This window comes from Abrus precatorius, unplaced genomic scaffold (assembly GCF_003935025.1).
Source record: "Abrus precatorius isolate BTA unplaced genomic scaffold, Abrus_2018 Scaffold8, whole genome shotgun sequence".
NCBI classification, from domain to species: domain Eukaryota; kingdom Viridiplantae; phylum Streptophyta; class Magnoliopsida; order Fabales; family Fabaceae; genus Abrus; species Abrus precatorius.
This window is the reverse complement of record NW_020874428.1, coordinates 23,893,379-23,920,488: the sequence shown is the minus strand read 5'-3', so window position 1 is coordinate 23,920,488 and position 27,110 is coordinate 23,893,379. Positions and strand designations below refer to the sequence as shown.

Below are 27,110 nucleotides of genomic sequence, written 5' to 3'. Positions count from 1 at the left end.
TACATACAACACAATTGTATTGTTTCAAGAAAGCAATGAATCAAAGAGGTAAGTTCGTGAAATGCGTTGCCATGTCACGACTATTCACTTATCGCTTATTATGCAAAACGATTATATTATTAAAAGACCTCTTATTGATTAACTTATCTTTATATTGGCAATAAAAAATTGTACTTGTTGAAAAATCACGAATCGGGGAAAAAAAATGATGATTGAAAATGGAAAACTGACCATTCCATTTGAAATGATCAATTGGTGATTCCGTTGCTTTTTTATATTGTTACCCGTTATTTTCTTCCACCATGAGACCCATTGAATTAAATAATAAGAAGTATTGTGATGGTATTGGATAATAATGAAAGAGCAAAGGAGCAGTGGAGGGACCACAAGATAGTAATGGGTATGGCAGTTCAACCTATCAATAGTTTGAACGCGTTTTGGGTGTGTGTTTGGCTCTTTCAATTCTATAATGTTTGATTGTTGAGTGCTTAACTGAGTGGGTCGCAGTTGGGTGACAGACAGCAGGATATGTTCCTGAGTCAGCCTTCCACTATGCTTCAAAACATAACTATTGCTTTGACCTAGTCATACTACTTATGCTTTCATAAATCCATGCATTTTTTTACTCTATTTACCATTAAGCTGTGAAGGATCTTATTTTGTGGCTCCACATAGTTTTTTTAATTCACAACTACTATTATTAGTCAATTTCCCACTTTGTTGTTTAATTGGCTTGGTTGAACTGTTGAAGTAGGAATTGTGTATTTGGTTTTTTGATTAAAAATTCTGAAATATGATTTAGACGTTTTTTATTAAAAAAAATTGTTCAAATCATAGGCTAAATGATTTAAGCGACAAATCAAACCTTCTGTGTTGTTCAATCGTACGAATACAAATAAACATGTAATGATTTTGAATTTGTTCGAATGAATTTTTAGAACTTAATATTTTTGTCTCTTTTTAACAATTGCTTCTATTTTGCCCTTTAAATATAAATTAAATGTAAGAGGTCATCCCGTATGTTAAACACTGCATGCAGATAACTTGATGTACAGTTTTTAATTATATATATATATATATGAACCAACGCAGAAATAAGAAGAGTAAATGTTAAGGAAAAACACACTACGGTTTGCATGATATTGCTAATTTGTTTAGTTTATGATCTGTGTGAGCTAGTATTCTAACGTTTTTGGTCAACAACTAGGATTTTTCGTTTTTGGTTGTTGTGTGAGCTAGTTCAATATACAGTTATTTTGTTTGGGCTCTAGTTTGGATGAAATATGAGGCCAAGGCCCCAAACTATAGCCTTAGGTTGGCCCAAGACGAACTATATTATTTTTCTTAATCTTTATTCAATCTGCCCAATAATAAACTAGTAATAAAAAAAATTGGGCAGTTTTTATCGAACTATATTATTATTATTTGACCAAAAAACTAATTTTTCTTTATTTTTTTATATTTTTTACCTTTTAATAAAATTTATATTAAAAAAAATTAGATAGTGTATTCTATGAAAAACTCTAATCGAGCCTGCAATTCTTTGCAGTTTTTTGGTCAAAGAATAATACTGGACAAAGGCCCCAATGCAAGCCCAATACAGAAGTCAAAAGAGGAAGTACAGCCACACCAAGCACAGAGTTAAGACAAAAAAAAAAAAAAAAACCTTCATAAGGACTAAAAAAAAAAAACGGATACTTCATGATTCATAAATATACGGATGTTTTCAGTTGACAAGAAATAGAAGGTCAATAAATAATGCATCATGATATCATCAATCAAATTTAGATTCGGCTAATAAAGATTGTTTAAGATATTACAAGAAGCAAAGCCTTGTTTCTTGTTTGATATCTTCTTTCCGAGAAAAGAAAGGCACTGTGAAACTATTCATTCTATTTGGTCAAACTTTCTGGAAAGATTGAATAATAACGGGTCAGGTTAAACATCGAATCTGGGTAATCCAACAAAATAATAGAAACAAGAACAGAAAATCTTGGTTATTTACAAAATCACTTGACTGGTTGGGCTTTCTTCAAATCTTTTTCTTATATTGAATTTGTTTCATTTCAATATAAATATCATCGTACTTACGTATAACCGTAACATTTCTTGTTTCCTAATTATAAAACATTTTTTAAAAATATGTTTTTGCCGATGGTAGAAATTAATCTTTCAAATTCACTAATTAAAAATTTGTTTTAAGATGAAAGTAAACACAATATCCAATATAAAAAATTCAATGATATGTGGAGTCAGAAAAATAGAATATACCTGCCAAAAAGGAATAGAACATTAGAATTAGAGATTTTTACGTAAATAAAATAATTTAAAATATTTATTATATAAATGGCTTGTTTTAAATGTTTATTTTCTTGAATTTATGATAATAAAAATTGATTTTAATCCATTTTACTTAAAATTTTATATCCAGCTTGTTTAATATTTTATTCTTATAAATAAGTTAATTTAAATATTTTTTTACACTTTAATTTTTTGTTTACACTAAGTTAGACTATGATTAACTTATGTTGAAGTTTTTTAAATTTTTTACATAAAAGCCGATTTATAGTTTTTTTTAAATAAAAGTTAATTTTAATAAATTTCAGTTTAAAATAGAAATCGATTAAAGTAGATTTCAGTATAAATTAACTTGCTTGTTCATTATAAATAGACATACATAATTTATTGACTTTACATAGTTTTGTTTAAAAATTTATGAGATTGAGTATGAAAATCCTAGTGAAATGACAGATAATAATATTCATGTGCTTATATATTATAATAATGAAACTTTAAACATAGTGGAGAAAAAAACATTTTATAATAACAATCAAATTTGGTTAGTTATTTATCCATTAATAAAGTGATGTTTGTTGTTAATCATTACAACATTTGAACAGGTGTTCAGTATAAAATTTATGAATTTGACCACATAAAATTTTATTGCAAGTGTGTAAAGTTTGACATTGACGGTAAACGAAATATACGTGTCACCTTTTGCTAGAAATTACAGTTATGGGAAGTGTAAAAATTGACGGGATCACATACATGTATCTTTCCAGAGTCTATGGATCAGCATGCTTAGATGGATTATAATATTATCTGTACCCACATATGCCTCATGATACAAGCGAATCTGATGACAAAAATCAAATATCTACAAGCATCAGTAGAGTTTGAGTTGAGGCTCATGATAACATATAGAAATATGTGGCTAACCAAATAGAAAGCTATTGCTATGATACATGAAAATTGGAAAGAATTGTAAACTTCCTGGTTGGTTGGGTGACTTATAGTCTTACATGCCAAGTACTATTATCCAAATGTAAACTGGACCATACTATGTTGGTGATATTGTAGATTATGGTTGAGGTATTCAAATGTTGCAAAAAAATTAATTTTAATCAACAGAATATACTTGTATGACAAGTATATTAGAACATTATTGATAATAATTGTCCAATATGACAACTCAAATATCTTGCCAGTTGAAATGTGTGTAACTCAAGTCTCTAATGCTCCAAAAATACACTAATGAGTGTAGTATCATAATCAAATATCGGCATCATCGACGTAACATGCCAAAAATTAGTATACCTAAAAAATAGTTCAATTCTCAAATGTGAAATGACCATCGTATTATATCATCTACTTTTTAAAATTTGAACTTCTTATAAGATTATATACATATATATATATATATATATATATATATATAGTTTACCAAAACTAAAAAAAAAAATCAAAATATTGCTTACAATTTTATTCATATACAATATGATATCCAATATAAACACATTGTAACAAAATTATATTTAAATTAACTACCTCACAAAATAAATTTAACAAATAGTATAATTTAATTAAAATTACCTTAATGTATAAAGTCCATTAAAATAAATAAACAAATTACTATAATACGAATCAAAAGTTAAAAATTTTGAAATATATTTAATACTCACTAAATTTAAATTTATTCTAATCCACCAAGTTATAATATAAATGTTTACTTGCCTAAAAATATAATTATTTAATTTATTTATAAAAAAAATCTAATATAAAATATATTAACAGTTTTATAATCGATAATTGATTAAATACGTAACAGACATTATGTATTCTATATACAATATACATCATATAATACATTACCATAAAAAATAAATATATAACAAAAAATAATTAAATATGTAATAATTAAATTAATTTTTACAAATCTTTTTAATTAGACAATTAAAAAGATTAATGATAGATTAAATTAAAAATTTCAAATAAAATCAAATAATATTTTTAAACATTTACTTGTAGTGATAGTTTATTTGCTATATGATTAATAAAATTAAGTCATTTTAACTTATTGTACATCTCCATTGAAGTTACATTGGAACTCTTTCTCTTTTTTTCTCTCTAAGAGATTCTTCTAAAGAGTGTTTCTTCTTCCCAGGTTAGCATTTATATAGACATGTAAAAGTTAAAAACTAAAACTTTATAAATTCGATTTAAGTTGACTTTCACTCTTCCACCAAAGTGAATTCAAGTTGATTTCTATGTAACTGAGACTACAACCAAAATCGATTCAAACATTTATGTAATTTTTTTGATTATAGGACATTTATATAAGCTTTAAAATTAAAAGTCTGAATAAATTCAAACATTCACTTGAATAAAGGTAAATAATTCTACTACTAGACATTTATTGCATACACAAATATTTGAACCAAAAACGTTTGTTATAGGATATTGAGCTAGTTACCACTCGAATCATCCTCTGTTGTTACAATAGTTTTCTTTTTAATTGAATGGATCTTTCGGCATCTTATGAAAGTTAATATATGACATGTCTAACGAGTTTTCTTCCCATTTCTTTATTAAAAGTAACTGATAATAAGTTCCAGACTGTATCGTGTATTTAGTTTCTCAAAATTTAATATATTTTATTAATTTTTCATTTTAGTAAAATAATATTCATTTTAATTATTTTTAACATAAATGTCAATAAAAAATAATTTATTTTTTGCAAAGCTAGAGAATAATTACTTTTTTAAAATTAAGAATTAAAATTAACAATTCATATCATTTTAATGACTTCCAGAATCTTATAATTATATTTAGATGCATTTAATTTCATTTTTTTTTATTTAAGTAGTGATCGAAAGAGCTTTAGATGGATTAGAAGGTATGACAATTTACTAAAAAGCTTGAAAAGAAAATAAATCAAAGACTTTATTAATTTCTAATACAATAAAGAATTGAAAATTTATTACATTTTATGTATTTTAACCCGTAATGTTCATATAGTATAAATATATAATGTTTATATCAATAGTTCGCGCGATTTTCCTTAATTTTATATTAATAAAATTTAATTTAATATTAAATCATTATTAATGACTAGCTTCTTTTAATAGTAAGTTATATTAAAAAAAAAGACATAAAAAATTTAGAAAACGGAAAAAACTAAAGAAAGAAAGAAAGGAACGTGTACTTTACCGACACTCGTCCTCTGTTTAATAGAAATAAAAAGGGATCAAAGCATCAAAGACGTTAGGGAAACTAAAGCCAAACTATATATTAATTTAAAATTTGCACTGATTTAAGGGTCCACTGCTTAATTATATTTTTTTCATCTTATTCAACTAAATTAGTGTGAACATATTAGTTGATAAATTAATCTACTAATTTTTATTACCCCTAACTTTATTTCTCCTAGTTTATAAATTAATGAAGGGAATACCATCAATAGTAATATATAAATGCAAATTTATAAAAGAGAATCAGCGGAGTACTTTATAATTGTAATAAACATTATTAATATATTCTTAGTGGAATTTTTAATAAAAAATATTCATTAACTTCAACTATAAGAAATATAAAGAAATCTCTTGTCAAAAACATTCAAGGTTTTAATGTAAAAAAAAATATAATTTCATATTACCAGACAATACCAAATGGATTTGAAAACAATTATATGTGTTGAATCTAGAGTGTTGGACCAGTAGATGTACCTCATGACACACTTGGTGCTTTTTAGAGAGCAAGAAAAACACGAATCAATTTAGTAAAAGTCCCATCAAACACTTTGCGACAACTCAAATCCCAGCCACAAACATTTTCATACTACGAAAGCAAAGCATCAATGGTTTTGCAGGCACATATTAAATTCCTGGCTTAGAATTAGACATGCGTATAAATAAGAAAAAAAATATGATAAAATCAAGCTGTGAAAGGCGCCGGAATAGGGGTTATCCCTTTCAATCCAACTCAGTCGACATGAATTGTAAAATGAGGAGTGTGGTCATACTCATCCTACTTTTGATTTCAAATAAAATCATTTTGATTTAATAATACCACTACTAATATAAATTATTAATACAAGAAAAAGAGAATGTTGAAGTCTTAAACTGTCACTTTTCTTGCTCGCTCAAAAATGTTCCCTTATAATGAGAAGAAGAAAAATATGTTTGTCTTACATCATTTTTTGTTGCATCTCTTAAATTTTTGGAAAATATCCAAATACTTGATGATAAATAAATAAATCAAAAATATTTTAAATATATTTTTCTTAAATTTGACCCTAATTCAATTTTAAAAGTTAGCTTATGAAATAAAAATAATTTAAATTTTATAAACTCTATTTATAAGTAAAATGAGATCTCAAAACTCTTTTTTAATAAGGATATATAGATTAGCATAAAAATGACCTGAATAATAACCATGTTTATATTTTGTCATTTTTTTCATATCTTACTCTTGTACTTATTTTTCACGTTAGAAAGTAAGAAAGGGAAAATAAATTTGAGTTTTCTTTCTTTCTTTATTTGTATCTTAGCAGGATATAAAGAGAATAGTATTTTGGATACTATTAAAGTGAGACATTTTGTTGTTGTTTTCTTTTATTATGATAAATTATTTTTGTGTTAAAAGTTTCCTTCTTTCACTTTATTTAATCATAGTTGGATATACAAAAAATATATACCATTAAAGTGAGATATTTGACAATATTTTTTGTGATAAATATTTTCGAGATGAGAGTATAAAAATACAAAATAGAATTAAATAACATGTATAAAATATAATGCGAAGGAAACGTTTTTGAAATAATAAAGTAAATTTACGAGAGGCAATAAATTCACAGTTGATATATCTTGATTTTATTTAATTTATTTTATGTCGACTTCGGAGACATCACACTGAATTGTCTTAACTATTTCTCTTGCAATTAACTTATAAAGCATTCACACCTATAAATTCCCACGAATTCCACGTTTCATTCAAGTCCAAGTCAGTCCCCACCATGCATGTCCCCATTTCCTTCTTCCCATTTATATCCCATGCCCTCATCATCTCTCACCCCCACATCTCCTTTTCTATATCTAAACACCCCCCCCACGTACCCCAACTGTTATAATAAAACCAACACCTTTGTTTCATAGTACCTAGTCACATTTTTATTATTCATGACCTTGTTGCAAATCATGTCTACTAATAAACTCGAACAAAAAATGATCAACGGTAGCCCACAAGATTGGCCTGAGCCCGTAGTTCGAGTTCAGTCCTTGTCCGAAAAATGCGTAGATTCAATCCCTGAAAGGTATATCAAACCCCTCAGTGATCGTCCTTCCGCTGCAGCTCATGCTGTTGATGCCAACATCCCAATCATTGACCTTGCAGGTCTATATGGCGATGACCCAGATGTCGCAGCCTCTATACTTAACCAAATTTCTCAGGCTTGCAATGAGTGGGGTTTCTTCCAAATCGTGAACCATGGGGTTAGCCCTCACTTGATGGACATGGCTAGGGAAACTTGGCGCCAGTTCTTTCAGTTGCCCATGGAGGTGAAGCAGCAATATGCAAACTCACCAAAAACTTATGAAGGGTATGGTAGCAGGCTTGGAGTTGAGAAAGGTGCCATTCTTGATTGGAGTGATTACTATTATCTTCATTATCTTCCCTTGTCATTGAAGGACTACAACAAATGGCCTGCTCAGCCCACCTCTTGCAGGTAAATTAATAATATAATAAACTGATAAGCGAGGTTTGCCTAAGTTATTTGATGAAATAAATAATTTTATTGCAAGTAAACTAAGATATTGTATAATTTTTTGTTCAATATTTTATAGATAAAATTTTATTAGTTCACTTAAGATATATATAGATATTAACTATCCCGTGGATAACTTAGAGAAACCCTAAACTGATCATTAACTTATGTATATAATTTTTGCAATATATGTGTGTATTCTTTTGGGCGTATAGAATTGTCCATTATACAGCACGTCATGGACTAACTATTCAAAAAACTGAAGCTCATAGCTCTTCGCGTAATTAAAGTCCTTTGACTGTGGTTTACAGAGCAAATAATGCACAGGTTCACTTAATTTGTGTTAAAATTCAGCTTTTTACTGAACGAACATGTCATGGGTGATAAAGACCAGGCTCTATACTACTGACTAATAGAGGCTATGATGTAAATAATGGCCTAGACAATCTATTACGTTTTATCTGCTTGGTAAAGACGCACTATATAATTGTGTTATTTAATTATTATATCTCTAAAATAATTACGAAGCATATATAAAAACTTGAATGCAGGGAAGTGTTTGATGAGTATGGGAGAGAGTTGGTGAAGTTATGTGGGAGGTTAATGAAGGTTCTGTCAAAAAACCTTGGATTGGAAGAAGATTTTCTTCAGAATGCTTTTGGAGGAGAAGACATTGGGGCGTGCCTAAGGGTGAATTTTTACCCCAAGTGTCCACAGCCAGATTTGACGTTGGGTCTGTCATCTCACTCAGATCCAGGAGGCATGACACTGTTGCTTGCAGATGATCAAGTCCCTGGTCTTCAAGTCCGCAGAGGCCACAATTGGATCACGGTGAAGCCTGTTCCCCATGCGTTCATTGTGAACATTGGTGACCAAATTCAGGTGAATAATTACTCTCTCTCTCTCTCTCACTCAATTATCCTTTTAAAGAATGCTTGGTTAATTAGAAATTCCTTAATCATGATACATGAATCTGTCACATGGAGGGGACATGTGTAGTTGAGGCGTTGATGTTTTTTTTTTTAGTTCTGTCCTTCGTCAGATTTTTGGATAGAGGTGGCCTTCACAATGTTTCTCCCCTAATATGATCTAATTTCATGCTGTATTTTATTTGGGTTGGAACTATATATTCTTTATATTTTTTTAGTTTACACATCTGACATCATAATTGTTCAAGCCAAGGATTACGTGGGATTAATTTTTTTGCATTATATCATGGGTATATTGGCATTTTTCTCATATAATACAAAAAGTAAAACATATAGTCTAATATCCTCCGCACTCTTTACCTTTTCTTACTCAAATGAACGTGCAAGTGTAGGGTAAAGTGTTTTCGAGAGAAATGTCATTATTCTAATCAAGATGGGTTTAATAGTTTATAATTGAAAGAGATCTTTATTATAAAGAATGTTCTTTTCACTATTGCAGAATCAGCTCGCACAGATAAAAGTGATTAAGCCTTTGGCCTGTTGGCCACAGAGTTAAGGATAAGGTCGTTGGTCTTTTGACACGAAATTTCTGAACATATGATTTTATACTTTCAGCTCAATTTGGTTTGAGTTATAATATTTTTTATAACAAATTTTTTCCACTATTTTTCATATTTTTAAATCTCATTTAACAGTAATATTCATCATATTTTATTTTATTTGTCTTTAATTTTAGATTTAAAGAAATTATTAGTCCTTAAAAATATAACACATTTTATTCTAATTAATCCTTATAAAAATCTTATTCAGTTAATCATATTTTTTTATGTATAGAAATTAAAAATCAAATAAATTTTTTTTAAAAACTAAAATTAAAAGATATAGTTTTATCGAGTAATAACTTATTTAAAACTTAATTTTATCCCCTATCGTTTTAGTGACAAATTATACGCCCCAGCATATAAAGCTATGATCAATGATCTACCAATCATATTCAATATAACTAGTAATAATTGCATCTTTGACAAGTTCTAAAGACCCAACATATGTTTGCGCCATGCAAAATATTATTTCTACCATGACTAAATAATGAAATTAATATCTAAATTATATATGTTGACGAAATAAAGTTAGGGAAGACTCCAATAATTGAGACTTAAACCAAAAGAGTACCGTTTAGCCATTATTAACATCTATATTTTTTTTAAGAAGACTGATCAAATTTTCTTATGCAAATTGTGCTGTTTACATAATGAGTGCATGGCGGTACTATTTCTACCCTGAACAAAAAATGATAGAATAAGCTGGCTCTACCAACAACCACATGAAATGGGTGTTATTTTTAAAATTAAGTGGGTCACGGTGCCTATGAAACTCATATTGCCAAGATTATTCTGCTCCGGGAAAAACCATGTGTTGTATATAGTATTGTTATATATATATATATAATCGTTTTATTCATTCTTTATGGGCACCGCCATGAATAATATACGTGCATATTTGCTTAAGCAATGCCGTGGTACCAAAAGGCATCGACGTAGATCTTTGCCTCCTATGTAAGTTTGCAGGATTAGTTTTTTTTTATTTTATCAGCATTTGCAAGATGATATTACTTTCAATTAAAGTTTAAGAGTAGATAACTTCTGAAGAAGTTTATATATATATATAAATTAATATAAAAATGAATATGAAAGTGAGATATATATATATATATATATATATATATTAATTTGATTTGTTTTGTGTTTGACAAGATTCTAAGCAATGCAATCTACAAGAGTGTAGAGCACAGGGTGCTAGTAAATTCAAACAAAGAGAGAGTTTCCCTGGCCTTCTTCTACAATCCCAAGAGTAACATACCCATAGAGCCAGCCAAGGAGCTGGTAAAGCCAGATCGACCTGCACTCTACTCGGCAATGACCTTCGATGAATACAGGCTCCTCATTAGATTAAGAGGACCATGTGGAAAATCTCAAGTGGAATCTTTAAAATCTCCAAGAAGCATGATCGATAGTTATCAATGAGGACATTGCTTATCGAATAAAACCCTCTTATTGATATTCAGATAATTAATTGTAAATCATGTCACAAGATAGCTACTGGTCTGAGCAAATGGTCTATTAGTTAAGCCACGAAACGGGGGACAAATATTGGATATATAGATATGAAATTGATGTGAAAAAACTGTGTGTCTGTCTTCTTCTTCCTGATTGGTTTGTAATGGCTAAATTTGGGTGGTCCACAATGATCATTCCTAGCTGAGTAATTATTAGACATTTGTGTCCCTACTTCCCAACCGATGATTGGGGTGATAAGTGCACCATAATTTTAGGGGGCAATATTTGTATTTTGTTGTATGTTTCTATCTACTGTATTAAGTATGATGCAATGCATGTAAAGGCCTGCTTCAAATTCAGTGCACTAAAGTAATTATTGAACTCCACTGTCTTTTTTTAAACTTTGATTTTGACGTTACTTTTTAAAAAAAAATATATTTATTTGTATTCATATTGTATATCTTTTTTTTTTTTTTAACTATGTTCGATAATATACAATAAAAAATAATATTTTTTTTTATTAAAATGATAATATAATGTTATTAACATATTAAATTCATATAATTTATCATATGAAGCAATGTTATAGATTATGTTATCACTACTATAGAAAATAAGTTTTTTAGCAGTTAAAAAATCTTACATTAGTAGTTTTAAACTGCTAGTTTGTGAGTACTAAAAACTGACGAGGTAGTTAATTAATGTGTATTAAAAGAAATTATTAGATAAAGTCTATTCTAACACGAACATTTTTTTTTCATGAGCATATAATTTATTTTATTAATCCGATCTCTTTAGTCGCATTGGACTCTCGTTTTCATTTATTCTTTATTTACCAGAGCTAAAAAGAATTGTAAATTCGTGGATTCATGAACTAGAATAGTCGGGTCTCTACAACTCTCCCCAGAAGTAGCCATTGTTGAACCAGACTGTTCAACAACGTCGGTTTTAACATGAACTTGTTCTTTCAATTAGAACCCACATGCCACCACGTATGTACATACATATATATAAAATTGTAAAAATTTTCAATTTCGATAATGCATTTTTTACATGAATAATTAAGATTAAAAGTTTAATAATGATCACGTGTATTAATGTTATTATTCGATAATACATTTGTACATGAATATATTATTTATTTTGAGAAGACTTAGATATAAGCGTGAGAGAAGAAATTCTTAACATATATATACTAGTATATTAATGTCATTAGCGAGCTTTATCTTGCAATAAAAGGGTAACTGTGTTGAATATTCTATAGCCCGACCATACTCAAAAGTCAGTATTGTCAACTATTTATTAAGGTTTTCATCATAAAAAATATTCAACCACTGCAATTTTAATCACGTGCTCCAAACTGTACAACAAGTGACACCCTTCGTCTAATTATTTTCAACGGCCACTCAAGTTGTCTCATAGTGAAAGTGAGTCACCCTAATCTATAATTGTTTATGGGCATTTGGGATTACGTATTCATGATATATAGGATTGTTTAATTGGTTTGAAACATTTTCTTTTTGATAAAATATTTACATAAAGAAAGCTATGCCACAAACTTCAATGAAAAAAATATTATGATCTATTAATGAAAACCTTTAAATAAAACCATTTTCATCCCATCAATTGAATCAACGGTCGTTGGGTGATTTGAATCTTTGAATTTGGAGACTCTAAATAGTAGTTTAAAGTCAGCATCATGGCATAAAATTGAGGGATAAATCCGTGGTTATCTATAAACAAGCCATTGCTGATGGGGGTAACCTTTCACTGTCTATGAACATTGATCGTTGTCTATTTTCAATTTGTTCCACTTGTGCGGACAGGTGTCAAGGGGCAGACTAAGTACCTTTAACGATACTTAAGATATGAAAGTGATACGTTGATTAAGGATGTTTTGTCTGTGATGTCGTGAAGCATTTCTATTAGAGAGGCACTTGGCGGGTGCCTAAGCCAAGTCTCAAAGGGTAGTGCCAATGCCATCTATGAACAACGTAATTGACTTTTAATTTAATTTGGTCGCATCTGTATCTATCTCAGCGATGAGAGAAAGACAAGAGGAGTTTAAATTTTGTTATTGTTAATAATAGTCTATTACAAAAATAATGTTCATTGAGTAAGAGGTTTGTTCACGTTTCCTTATCTAAAATCAATTATGTTCTTTTCATCAAGCAATTTAAGATCATGCTTGTTTCTTTTTTTAAATATAATTTTTTATTTTCAGTTTTTAAAATTAAAAAAACAAAAATAATTTCCAAAATATTTTTAAAATAAAAATCAAACATACTCTTAATTTTAGTTTTCATTTCTCTCTTTTCAAAATAGTTAAAAATATTTTTAATATACATATTCACTTGTTTTAATATTTGGGTGTTATTTACTTGTTTTCTTTGTGATATTACCTATTCATACTATTTATATTTATTTATTAAAAATTATTTTAATTTTAAAATTAATCATTATTTTTAGTTTAATATTAATTTAATTTTATTATTTTCATAATTTATCAATAAATTGTAAGTATTACTTCATAAACAAAAATATTTTTCAATTCAATATTAATTAAATCTTGATGTTTTACTAAAATTTTCATTTTAAATATAAAAATATATTTAAGTAAATAAAAATTACTAAAATTAAATATAATATATACATATTTAATTTAAAATACTAAATAAAAAATAAATGAAACCAAATACATTCTTTTAGTTTTTAATATCTATTTTCAAAAATAAATTTATTAAACAAGTTTTTTCCCATCTTAAAAATATTTTTGAAAACCAAACAAATAAATTTTATTTTTATTTTCTTCTTAAAAAAATTTAAAATTACTTTTTTTCTATTTTTTAAATTATTTTAAGATATAGTTTTTAAAAATTTAAAACTAAAACAGAAACAAATATGCTTTAAGTCTTTTTTTTATTTTTGTATATGTTTAAGATATATGTATTTAGAAAATAATTATATATAATGACATTTATTTAACATTATTTTAAATATATAAAAAAATTAATATTTATTATATTTTTATATTTTCAATATAATGTCAAACTTTATTATTGTATTAATTGATAAAAAATTTTAAAGTTTCAATAATGAAAGACAAATATATGAAATAAATAACAAATGCTTCTAAAATTTTACAAATGGTTTTATATTAAATCAAGACTAATAAAATCTCTAAATTTTTTAATAAAACAGAGTACATGGAATAAGTTCTAAGTGTTGATATTAATTTTTATTTAAAAAGTTTTAAATATTGGTTCAAGAATTAAAAACAAAAATTATTATTATTATTAAAAATATAAGATTATATTCACTCTCATAATTTTTAATATATCTTCAAGTAATTTTTAATAAAAGTATTATTTATTATTTTCTTAATATCAATAAATTTCTTTAAGGTGCTATGATTAAAATGCTTTTTCTTATATGTATTATATGCGATATCAATTTTTAATAATTTAAATTACCAAACTCATCTACTCCCTTTGTTCTTCTTTTCATTTGACATAAAGTTTTGGACAAAAATTAAGAAAACTGTTTGCATTCTAAAGTTTATATTAAAAAATTATTAATTTATTATACCTTTTTATTATATTTATTAATATCTTAATAATTTATTATCTCTACTAAATAAATATTAATTACTAAAAGTAAAATAAAAAAATGATTTTATCAATTTTACAAATTAAAAATTACTAAATATTCAAAGAAGGAAAAACAGAGCAGTAAAATTTAACCATTAAGTCGCATCTGGAATGCCTAAACTGAACACAGGGAAAAGCCTCAACTCACAACTGTGTATTTGAATTCATATTTAAAATGAATATAAATTCACATTAAAGTTTTGAAAAAATTATGCCTAAAATAAATAAATATATTTATCATGTGAGTAAAATGTTAGTATCTCATTAGCATAAAATTCATAATAAATAAAAAATTAACAATTAATAGAATTAAAAATAGTTATGTGTTTTTCCTTGCATAAAACTCTTCTTTATAATATATATATATATATATATATATATATATATATATATATATATATATATTATAAAGAAGAGTTTTATGCAAGGAAAAACACATAACTTGGACCGATCGGTTGGCCAAATTTGAAGGGATGGTAAAGATAAACATATGTTAATATAAGCTGTTAACGATAAATTTAAGTATATAATAATAATGATTTTTATTAAAAATATATTTATTGTTTTTATACTTTTTTAATTGAGATTAATAAAATTATGATATAAAAAAGTTCATTAAATTTATAGAGTTTAAAGCAGTCAAATTATGAAGGAAAAATAGTTGGGTGTATACATTTTGTCAGAATTACAAAAAAGTAAAATAAAAATACAGAGATCATAAATAATATAAAGTAATAAAAAGTTAAAGATGAAAAATGTTTAAATAGAATGTAAATATTATTTGAATGTTTAAAAATAAAAGTTGAATTATGAATACTAAGTTAACTTCGGTTTGCCAGCTGAACTACGTTAAAAAATTATTTTATTATACTTTAACTAATAATAATGTTTTATTAAAATTGTTACACTTTTATAATTTTAATATAATAAATGTATTAAAAATCTTATTTTTATTAAAACAATTTTTTTATCCTTAAGCTCAATTCTAAATTTACAGTTAACAAAATCTTATAAATTATATTTTAAAAAAATGCATTTTCACAAACTTAACGCACACTTATTTTTTTAATTATGATCGATACAAGATTCGCATTGCATGTATATCATATTTTTAAAATATAATTAAATAAGTTAGTTTATTCATTAATTAATTTTAGTATACATGAATTAAAAGAAGAGATAATTTAAGGAATACTTAAAATAATTTATGGATAATGAAAGCTTACAAACTATAATTAACTGATTTAATTAAAACTATTTTACAAGATTAATTTTACAAATACTTAAAATGTTTTAAATGACGAAAAGAAATAGTTATAGTTTTTTTAATATAAATTATATAAAAAGTTAAGTAAAAATAGAAGAAAATATTAGTAGTTAGTTTAAAAGTGGTAAGTTTTTTTTTTATTCGTCAAATAATATTAGTAGGAAAACTATGTAAATTATAAATTTCTTTACAAGTTAAAAAATTGTCATTGAACAAATCTATAATTATATTAAAACACATTTTTAAATATAATTTTTTGTAGTTTCTTAACTAATATTCTTAAAATATTGGCTAACATTCATAAAAAAAAAAAAATAGACGAAAATCAACATTAATTAATCCACCCACCCAACCTCATTGACCAAATTAATCTCCCCCAACCCCCTTATCTCAATGCTAATCCCCAAATTCATAACTGCAAAACCTAATTCTGTACTCCCCTACTTTGTTGTGGGCCTTAGAAGAATAAGTTAAAGATCTATTATCTTTTGAAGCTAAAGTTTAGACACATTTACTCAATGATCCAAACTTTGTGGTGAGAAAACTCTTGTTTTCTGAAAAAAAGAAAAGAAAAAGGTTTGACACCTTAGTGTAAGGTTTTTACAGGATTCATATATGTATAATTGGTGTATTTGTTAAGAAGTCTTATGTTTGAATTTAACAACTGCAAACAAAAATTATTTTTGCTTCTTTTAAATTTAAGAACACCTCGAAGTTTTTATAATCTTCCTACTGGTTTTATTTTTTCATATAAAATTTTAATATAATAAGAGGATTTGATGAAATACATAGGACCTGTTTAATATTTATCAAACGAATGGAGACAGACATAAATTTTTTTACTTGACTTACTATGTTGAAATTTGGCACAAGACAATTCATTTTCATACAAATATATTAAATTTTATGTTATAAATTTAATAACAATTAAGCCATATGAATGATATTATTTTAGTATATTTGAATTAAATTCAAATAATATTAAAAAATTTGTTACTCACGTGTACATATAGAGTTTTTTTTTTTCTCTATGTCTCTGGGAGAGAGATAAAAACTCAAAATTTTCACTAGATTTGTATTTAGTTTGATTTCAACCTTCCATGCCAAAGTAATAATCAGGCATTTGCTATACATTAATGTGGGGGTGTCAGGAAATTTTCATATCTATTCTTATCTACCCATCACCCCACCCTTTGTTGACAACAAATAAACTAGAAAATGAATGCATCAGAAAAGCATGTGGGTAATGACACAGACGCAGAAAAACGAATGCGGCCACATAAAATAATTGTAAAGATAATATTAACCAATGATTTAAAGACACTATTTTAATGAATTAAAAATATCATTAGATACATTTATTATAATTTTAATAGATTTTTTATACTAACATCTTTATATTGTTTTAAAATTAAACCACATAAATGAGATTATTTTCTCATGTAAGTGGAGTTTCATATTTAATATTATAATTTATTTATTTTATTTCCTTAAAAAAATACCACTGACATGAATTATTTGGCATTCAACACTGTACGGCTCTATTTATTATTATTATTATTACATAAAAGAAAGCGTGTTTTCTCACGTTTCTTTTCAAACAAACTTCAATCGTATTTAGATACTTTTTGTACCCAATAATATTTATTTCACTCCTAATAAAAGAATGTAAAATAATTAGAAAAAAATAATAAATAATATATATATATATGTGGGAGAGAGAGAAATAGGGTATACTTTTATGGACGCTAGGGTGAAAAACCGTGCCTTTCTTTTTCCTATTAAAACCTTGTCATTTAATCACATAGTAGTGAGTCTCCGTATATTAAACTGATATTTTTAAATTCAAATTAATTTTTCAATAAAAAATGAAGGTGTATTTTATGACCATTTCTGAATTTTTTAATTTTAAAAGTAAATTTTATTATTATTAATAATAAAGATTTTGTTATAAATTATACAAATAAAAATATTTTAGATTTAAAGTAAATTATAATAATTATAATTCAATTTAAAAAAATTAAAATTTAATGTATGATAAATCACACGTCGTAATAAAAATAAAAGAATAAATTACATTTTCTTTTGTTAAGTACTCTCTTTTCTTTTTAAAATATTATAAAATTTTTTGTAAGAAAATTAATTATCTCATAATTTAAAACAACATTTATTAAAACACGGTTAAACATCTAATATATTTTGTTATTAAAATTAAAATTTTTAATAAATTTATTATTTTTTAAATCAGATTTTTAAGAAGCTTACTGAGTTTAATATGTTCTTTAAAGAAGAGTAAGCATTTATTATTATTATAAAAAAATTTAAAAATTTGTCTTGATATCCTAAAATGAAAATAAAGTTAAAAAAATCCACCCTTAATAAAAATATATAAGGTATAAGAATTTGCAATTTCAGTAACTTAAAAAGAAAGATAGAGCATTAAAAAATTTAAATAACTAGAGCGTACAAAAGAATTATACTATAAATAAAGAATATATTAATAAATTTAAATAATACGATATGAATCTTAGATTAAAAATTTTTCAATTTTTTTTAAAGAATATTTTTAACGATGTAGAGTAAAGTACATTAAATAATATTTTACAATAACAAAATAATATAATATCTATATTTCACAAAGAATATTTTACCATAAAAATTAATAACAACTCTTAAAAATACTTTTTATTTTAAAATGAGAATTCACATTCAATATATTATTAAATTTATTAATATGTGATATATATTAGTGATTGAAGTTTGGTGTTAAATTCGCAAATGATATAAGAGGATTTTTTTTTTAAAATCATTTTAGGGACAATTTTAGGTGTTTTTTTTATATAATTAAAATATATATGTTTGATATCTCCGTAGAGAGTAGTATGAAAGGTATTCGTAGATATACGGTGTAATATTCAATGTATCCGCTGGACAAGATTTGTCTAACACGCCCTCCGCAAATTAAAATTCTGAAAAAAAAAAAAAACCCAAAAGTCAAACAGCGTGTGCTTGAATGTATAATAATAATAATAATTTATAAATATTTAAATTTAAAAATTATAATGAAAGAATGATTTAAAAAAAAAACCAAGATTAAAAAAAAAATAGAGTAGGAGTGGCAGAAGTTAAAATGAGTATATATAATTCAATCACTATAAAATAATTTTATTTTTTTTTAGATTTTAAATAATGATTCTTGAATTTTATTAAAACTAAAACACAGATAATTGATTTATGACATGAAAAAAATATATGTATATATGATATTATAATAAATTAATTATATATGAACTAATTATATAAAAAATTAATATTTTATATTTAAAGATGTCTTGCTACTACTGTTAATCAAAATTAAAAAAATAAAGTCCTCCCATTTCATCTCTAATATTATTATTTGATATGAATATATAAAATTGAAATTAATTTATTTGACTGAATTATTGTATAAAAATATTAAAATTTGAGTAATATATATATATATATATATATATATATATTTTTTAGTCGATCGTTAAATTAAATGTGAATAAATGAAACGGGAATATGTTATATTTTAATGAATTATATATTTTAATCATAATTGTGAATGAAAAATGGTTTAATTTTTGAAAATATTTTTAAGTTTTATTTGTTATTTTTATTTAAGTATAAATATTACTTTATTTTTATTTTTTTTAAAATTTGTACAGAACTTATTAAAATATTTAAAGAAATAGAATAAAAATAAAATAGTATTTAATAATAAAAAAATAAAAGTTAAAATAAAAATAAAAACCAAGTTTAGTTCTATTAGAACTATGGAATGCCTGAAAACTTAGAAAAAACAATAATTTTATTCATTTATTTTAAAAATATAATAATTCCTTCAAAATAAAGGATTTTTTTTATATAAAAAAAAACACCTATTATAACAACATTTCCCCCCAAAACTTATCCAAAAACATCGCCTACCTCGACTAAGAATATAAATTATCTTTCAATTTTAATTAACAATTTTTACTTTGTTAATATTTTAGGTGTGTTTAATGAAAGTCTATATATTTGAGAGAACTTTTTAAATGTATCCTTGAAACTGGAAAACAGATATGTTATATCAAATTAGGTTGATAACTCACTCTATCATTCTCTCACACTCCGTTACTTTCTCTCTAATTTAAACCTCGCCATATTTCTATACATTTCTCAAATTTTGTTTTGCTATTAATCACTCGTAAACAGCTATTATTCTATGAAGTTTGTTTTTCGAATGATTTACCTCGACTCGTAAACAATTTTAAGCTTGTTTCTAGTTTATTTAATGAATTTAAAAATTTGTTTGATCAAAGTAGATCTATTATTTTAACATCTTCTGGTATTTTGGTGGCGTTTTCGTGTAGAACTTAAGTTTATAAATTCACAGTTTATTTATTTATTTTTATCCTTACCATCATATGATCATATTTCAATTTCTTCTTTTATGTCATTTAATGTTAATTTATATCAAATTTACCAAAACACTTTAATTCAATTAACCTCTATATCATTTAACTAAGAAACTTTTTACTATTTTATCCATTAATTTTACTATAATAAAAAACAAAGGAGCTTGTCTGGCTAAGATTATTTTCAAATTTAAAGTCAAATTGTCCTTTGTAAACATTCTGAAATCGTTTGCGAGAGCTTGCAACAACTTTTTTCAAACGCAGGGTGGCGTTGGACAAAAATTACCAGCACGAATTGCTAGAAAACATTTGTCATTTGTTTATTTTTTCTTTGGTATAAAAAAGACGTTTTATTTTAATATGTAAGGACAATCACACAAATCACCTGGACAAAGAAACCCTGAAAAATTATAGCTATACAGACTAGAATAAAAATATGTGCTACAGCTAAATTATACATCCGAGTAGAAAAGACAACATTTTTTCTAAATTTAATCTATGGCTATCTTTGGAGGAAGCTAAACACATGATGCGAACATGTAGTAAGTTTCACAGTAGAACAAGTTGTGAGGTTGTATCTTCTCTGTGCTTGTACAAATCCTCCACAGAGAACTTCTTCCACCCAATTCTCTACTTCCTTATCTCCATCTGAGACATATGCAGCTGCAAGCAATTGGTCCATTACTTCTGATTCTATCTGTAAGGCACACTCAGTTCCAACAGTTTTGTGGAAGCTACTTGTGATTACTTTCAACACCCTATCCGCAAGTGCATCAAAATTAAAGGGTTTAAAAACAACTGTTTCATCAACTTGATCATATAAATCTTGCAACCAAAGTTTTCCATCATTCATTTGTTGAACCTCATGTTCTTCAGCTGGAAGATTCAAATCTAAATGCCAATTTGATGTTCTGTGTGCTCTTTTAGCCGTGTCTGAGATTAAATGCTGGTCATGAAATTCATTATTGCCAATAAGCTTTCGTTTATTTGCTGAAACTAGATTTGGAATGCTTTCTATTGAACCATTAGCTATACTAAAACTTTGACTTCTGATGTCTCCCATCACATGTTCAACTGTTATCTTGATAGGCCTCCCTTTTAGCTTTACTATTCTTTCCTCAGAATAGTTGGAGGCTTCTTTTGCTTGGTGACCAAAGAAAGAAGTCACAAATATTGCATTGTTTACACCAACTTCTCGACCATGTGAGTCTGTAAGTTTTCCACACTTGATTGCTTGAGACAAACTATTTTGAACTAACACATCAGCCCTGTCTACATTTTCAAGGAAGACCACAGAGAAGGGTTTCTTGCAATACTCACCTACAATAAAATCCAAATAAGTCTTCCCTCTGAATTTCACATTGTGTCCTTTCATTTCTTCAGAACTTAAATCCACAAAAATAAGGCTTTCCCGGTTTCCATACAAAAACTCAGCTAAACAAACAGCAGTCTTCTTTTTGCCACGCCTATCTGGTCCCACAAAATTCATCCATATATCACCCCTTTGATTTGCTCCATGGTATCTAACCCTTTTTGTTTTGCTTCCAGCTATTGTTTTTGTGATAATAACTAAGGCTTCTTCTTGCCAGTTCACCTCCTTGATAAGGACATCAAAAAGAATTTTGGGATTCCTTGCATAAGCTTGTCCACAATAGTCAAAATTTAAGGTTGAAGGCTGGGATGGATGTTTCAAGATATTTCCATCATCCAAACTAAATTTTGAAGAAAATGGACTTGGGATTTCTTTTGGAGGCTCCATTTTACATTGACTGGTAGGAGAAGAGCACATTCCTAAGCCTAGATCGGTTGTTAAAGAAATCACAGATGTGGGAGACATCTGGCTTCCATCATTCACTATTGAGTTGGACATGTTGCAAGATCCTTCATCACCTGACTCAAGACCTTCCACTTTCTGGAACATTTCAGAAAGTTTTGGAGTATATTTCTCCTGCTTTGTCTTGAAATCCATACGAAAAGGACTGCATGATTGCCAAGTGGAAATCATTTGCTTACCAACACACACTTGTGAGTTGAAATTGATATATTCACTTGATGTTGTGTCTGCAAGTTTGCTGCTGGAGTTGTTAGCATTTTTCTTCTTGTTGGCAGGACATTGAAACCCCACAACAGTTGGACAGTGATTTGCATCAAGGAATTCTTGTTGCAGAGATTGGTATATCTTGTCCAATTTCTTATGTGATGGCCCTGATTCACTGCTATTCAGCATAACATCATCATCCTCTAACTGCACTGAATGGAAGAAAAGTAGTTTAACTTCTACACAAACAAAATAAATACACTTTATTGGATTAAAGCAATATGTAACAGATGATTCTCCATTCAACTAATACAGTCACAGCTACATTAACAGATTATCTGGAGGATGTTATATAAGACATGAGGATCAATTCATGATAAATTATTAGCATATTGCCAAGTATGAAAACAAAGCTAGAGCAAATAGAAGAGTACTGTGAAGGAAGGATATTGAATAAATAGTTATTTGAGCAATTTGATTTTAAAGGATGAAGTCAAGAAAGGGAGATATTAAATTGGTAACGACAGCAGCTTTTTGTTTTTTTTGTTTTCCTTTAAAATTATCAAAATACTGCAGAAAGTAGATAAAATAAGAGGGTATGCATTTATAAAGTGTCATCGCACTTGTCAAGTTTTATAAAGTAAACATGACAAAATAGTGCATCTTATATTGTCATTGTTTCATATGTATGTGAGTGCTACACACCTTAAGATTCAATTCTTTTGCTGATCCTGATTCAATTCTTTTGCTGATCCTGATTCGGCAATATGTACCCGTGGAGTAAAGTTAGGTTGGCAAAGATCGGAAGTTGAAGCAGAGAAGCCTTCCTTTGAAGCAGCTATGACATCCGGTCCACACCTTTCACCATATTGATGGCATTGGGGAACATAATCAAATTAGCAAGTCAACTAATTGTTTTTTAAAAGGCAACAAATGGTACTGATAAATCCATTATGAATTTATGCTGTAAATAACTAAAATCTCATGATCAAAATATCTAATTAAGACAAAACTCGTGCTGTGGTGCAAATACAACAATTGATTAAAAAAACCAAATACAATATTAATATGATATAACTAAGGCTAAAAATAAGAGGAAGCACGTCAAATGTAATTTACCTCAAATAAACTAAATCTCATGATCAAAATATCTAATTAAGATATAACCCGTGTTGTGGTGCAACTAATTTCTACGTGAAAGAAGCATAATTCCTTTATTATTCACAATTAGTTTCTACAGCCTTATTATAGCTCGTGGTGTAGTGTAAAATTCGTTCGAAAATTAGTATTCGTAATTTATATATAATAATTAAAAAAATAAAAATACTAAATACAATATTAATGTGATATGATTAAAGCTAAAAATAAAAGGAAGCAAGTCAAATATAATTGACCTCAATTTGAGTTAGTAAGAGTTCTTTAATCAAAGAACTTTTATTAATTCGAATTGAATGAACAAGAGTTTAATTAGTTTAAAATTTTGTTTGAGTTTGACAGGAATCATATTTTATACTCAAATTTCATTTAAGTTATGATCTTGAATTATTCAGTTTACTTCACTAACTCAAATTACATGAATCAAAAGTTAAAAATGAAATAATTTACAAAAATATTGTCAATCAAAAAGTCACGTATTGTTTTTAATACTCCTTCCAGTTTTTTTTATATATAAAAAAAAAGACTAATAAAAATAATTATATATTAAAAATTTATAATACATTTTAAAAATACTGAAGATTAAATATATAATTTATATATTAAATAGATAAATAAATTTATATTGAAATTAAAAAATAGTTATAAATATTTCGATAATATATATAGAAAAGAGAGTGAATTACCTGAACCAGGGAATGGGGAGAAGGTGCAAGTCCCACTCCTTCTCTATGGAAGGAAACTTATGAACAAATTTGAGAAACCTCTCATAGGTGGCAGCAGAACCCATCAACCATATCTTCCCGCAATAAACCTCCAACATCTTCCCTAACTGTCCAACAGCATACCTAACTGCTTCACCTTCACCTTCACCCGACCCATCATTCTCGTAGTTCACAAAAACCTCCAAGTCTCCGAAATTCATAACCACACCGGGCCCCACACATTGCTCCACCATGTCACCAATCTCCTCAAACCTCAAACGCACACACTCTTCCCCACCAACCAACTCGTAAACCTCTCTTCCAATGCACGCCACGCGAAGCCCACGCAACCCCATTGGCAAAACGCTGTCGTTTCGCCGCTCCACGGCTTCCGCGAAACTCCGCAGAGCCTCACGCGCGCGCGCTCCCAGAAGCAGAGGATTTCTGCCTCTGCGACGGGACAAGACCTCCCCGATCCTCCGGTGATCGTCGTTATCCTCGCCGGGTAACGGAAAGGGGAAGCTCCGGCGAACGGTGAGGTCGCGGAGGAACGTAGGAGAGAGAAGAGGGAGGGGACGGAGGAGGGCGAGTTTGATTTCGGAGCTCCGAAAACCCGATTCGGCGAAAACTCAGTTCACGACCGGGTCATCGAGAATGGAAAGGATCAAGTGCTGTAGATCCACCTTAACCGAAGAAGCAGAGTGTTGTTGGAGATGGAAATTCTCCGGTAACCGGCTTTGGGTGGCCTGGGAGCGTTTGATGGCGGCCATGAGCGAGTTCGACAAGGGCGGGTCGTGTTGGCCGAGTTGGTGAGTGGGAGCGCGGTCGAGCGACACGCTGAGGGAGAGTTCCAAGGCCTTCGAATTGGAGGGGCGTGGAAAGCACGGAGCCTTGGGCGCGTGTGCATGCGTCGCGTAAGGCGGAGAAAGGGTGGGATAGAAGGGCGGAGACGGCGTGAAGAGAGGTGGTCTGAAAGTGGCCGCGCCGCCGTGCCACTGATACGGCATCGTTGAGCGTTTTTGCTGCCTCCGCTGTCAGGCATTGCCTTGCTGTTTCCACTGGCGTAGGCATCGCCGCCGTTCATAAAATTAAAATATATATTGAAAAATTTGAGAGCTGACTGAAATTTCGTTATTATGGTAAAAAAGATATTCTGTGAGACTTAAAAAAGAAGGAAAAAAAGAAATTTAGTTGTTGCATGTTGAAGGAATGGATGCTCTTCGATCTTGATAAACTTTTAAACTAAGTTACATTACATTACATGTAAATATATAAAGAGGATGAGAAGAAAGTGAGGGTTCGGCTAACAGTTTTAGGGAATGTTTCTTTTCTACACGAGTTTATTGGAACAGAAGAGATAATAACTATATATAAAATAAAAGACGGTTTTGCTATTCGATTATTGACTGAGAAATTATTATTACATAAAAAGACTTCACCGAAAAGAAAGGGAATTAACATATAAAAAAATTATAAATTTTGGGAGAGTATCACAATTTTTGTAATTATATTTTGTGTTTTGTTAACTCACAAGCACGAAATTGTGGATATATAGATTGTGAGTTAAAATAAAGTTGTTTGAAATAAAAGATGTTGAATCAGGGTTATATATCCTTATGAGCTGAGGTGAGCATCGCAAAGAATAGGAGGACGTGCATGGATGATATTGTGGCTCACTCAACGTGCGTGAGAAAGAGAAGAGATCCTGCAAAGAGAGTATCAACATCAGTCTCTTTTGTTATTGTTGTAGCTCTTTGTGGGGTATCTAATGGTGTTATCATGGTTGCTTTTCTAAGGGAGATGCTGCGTCCACTTGCTTTGTGGTTGCTCGCCCGAATATCACACTCAGCCTCACTTTCGTTTATATACATTCTTCTGCTTCTCTGCTTTCAAGGATTAATCTAAAATTAGTATAAATAACAGGCTAAATCATGTAATTGAAAGAATATATGAAACCATTTTGTAATAAAAGCTAATTCGAAGCAAATAGCATTTGTTAACAAAATTATATAGCTTAAAATAGAAGTGTTATTGCAGTTATTGAAGTAAACTATATATGATTTAGTTTAAATCTAGAGTAATAATTATCTTTTATGTGTTTTTTTAAAATGCATCAAAAAATATACAAATAATTTCTAAAATTTTAAAATAAACTTTCAAATACCTATTACATGTAGAGGTGACAAAATAAGTTATCAGACTAATTTATGTTTTAGGTTCCATTAAGCTGAATAAAAACAATATTTAAACTATAAAGCAAAACTTTAAACCTGAATGAGATTCGTATTTTATATTAAAATAGAGGTAAATCTGAATTTGATAAAAATAAATAAAATGAATGAAAAAATTAATTCAAACTTGAAATTTAAAATTCAAACTTATATAAAATAAATTTAATTAATTACTGGCTCTAATTACGTTATTGGACACGCTGCATAGTCCCAAGTGTGAAAAGCATCTACCTCTTTATCAAACAGTACCCTGCAAAACATACATGTTGCCTTCCTATCTCTCCCACTAAACCCTACTTGATTGACCTCAATAATCCTACCTGAGCTTCTTTGATCCTATGATTCAACATAATTAGGTGCATGTTCCAATTCTCGAAATTAACAGACATGCATCTCCAGCTGATTAATCGCACGTGGACATGTGCAAAATCCCAAAGTAGAAAGGAAAATGATCAACCTCCGACAAATAACTACGTTTATTACACGTGTTTAATTGATCAAATAATTGAGTTATGAATAATACAATCGTCCAATGAACACAAGTACTTTCTAAATTTTAGTTAATTAAAACCAACATAAGATAAGATTGCATGCGAAAAGTGAAATTCAGAATA

At 27.8% G+C, this 27,110-nt stretch overlaps 1 protein-coding gene and 1 pseudogene across 2 annotated transcripts; one reads left to right on the top strand and one right to left on the bottom strand.

The window, feature by feature from the left end:
- The first annotated feature begins 244 nt into the window (after window positions 1–244).
- On the top strand, window positions 245–11,288 carry LOC113847465 (probable 2-oxoglutarate-dependent dioxygenase JRG21). Of its 2 annotated transcripts, XM_027476599.1 has the most exons (4): window positions 245–255; window positions 7,517–8,002; window positions 8,593–8,923; window positions 10,725–11,288. In XM_027476599.1, the coding sequence occupies exons 1-4, from the start codon at window positions 245–247 to the stop codon at window positions 10,992–10,994; spliced, it is 1,098 nt and encodes a 365-aa protein (XP_027332400.1). In that variant the 3' UTR covers window positions 10,995–11,288. The 2 variants fall into 2 exon arrangements, with proteins under 2 accessions (XP_027332400.1, XP_027332399.1); XM_027476598.1 differs by lacking the exon at window positions 245–255 and having other exon boundaries at window positions 7,476–8,002.
- A 9,571-nt stretch (window positions 11,289–20,859) lies between these two features.
- Window positions 20,860–25,336, bottom strand: LOC113874489 (annotated as a pseudogene).
- Between the last annotated feature and the right edge of the window lie 1,774 nt (window positions 25,337–27,110).

Coding starts and splice junctions, on each gene's coding strand:
- LOC113847465 (XM_027476598.1), top strand. CDS start 7,476: ATGTCTACTAATAAACTCGAACAAAAAATGATCAACGGTAGCCCACAA. Junction 8,003..8,592: donor GCTCAGCCCACCTCTTGCAG/GTAAATTAATAA, acceptor ACTTGAATGCAG/GGAAGTGTTTGATGAGTATG. Junction 8,924..10,724: donor ACATTGGTGACCAAATTCAG/GTGAATAATTAC, acceptor GTGTTTGACAAG/ATTCTAAGCAATGCAATCTA.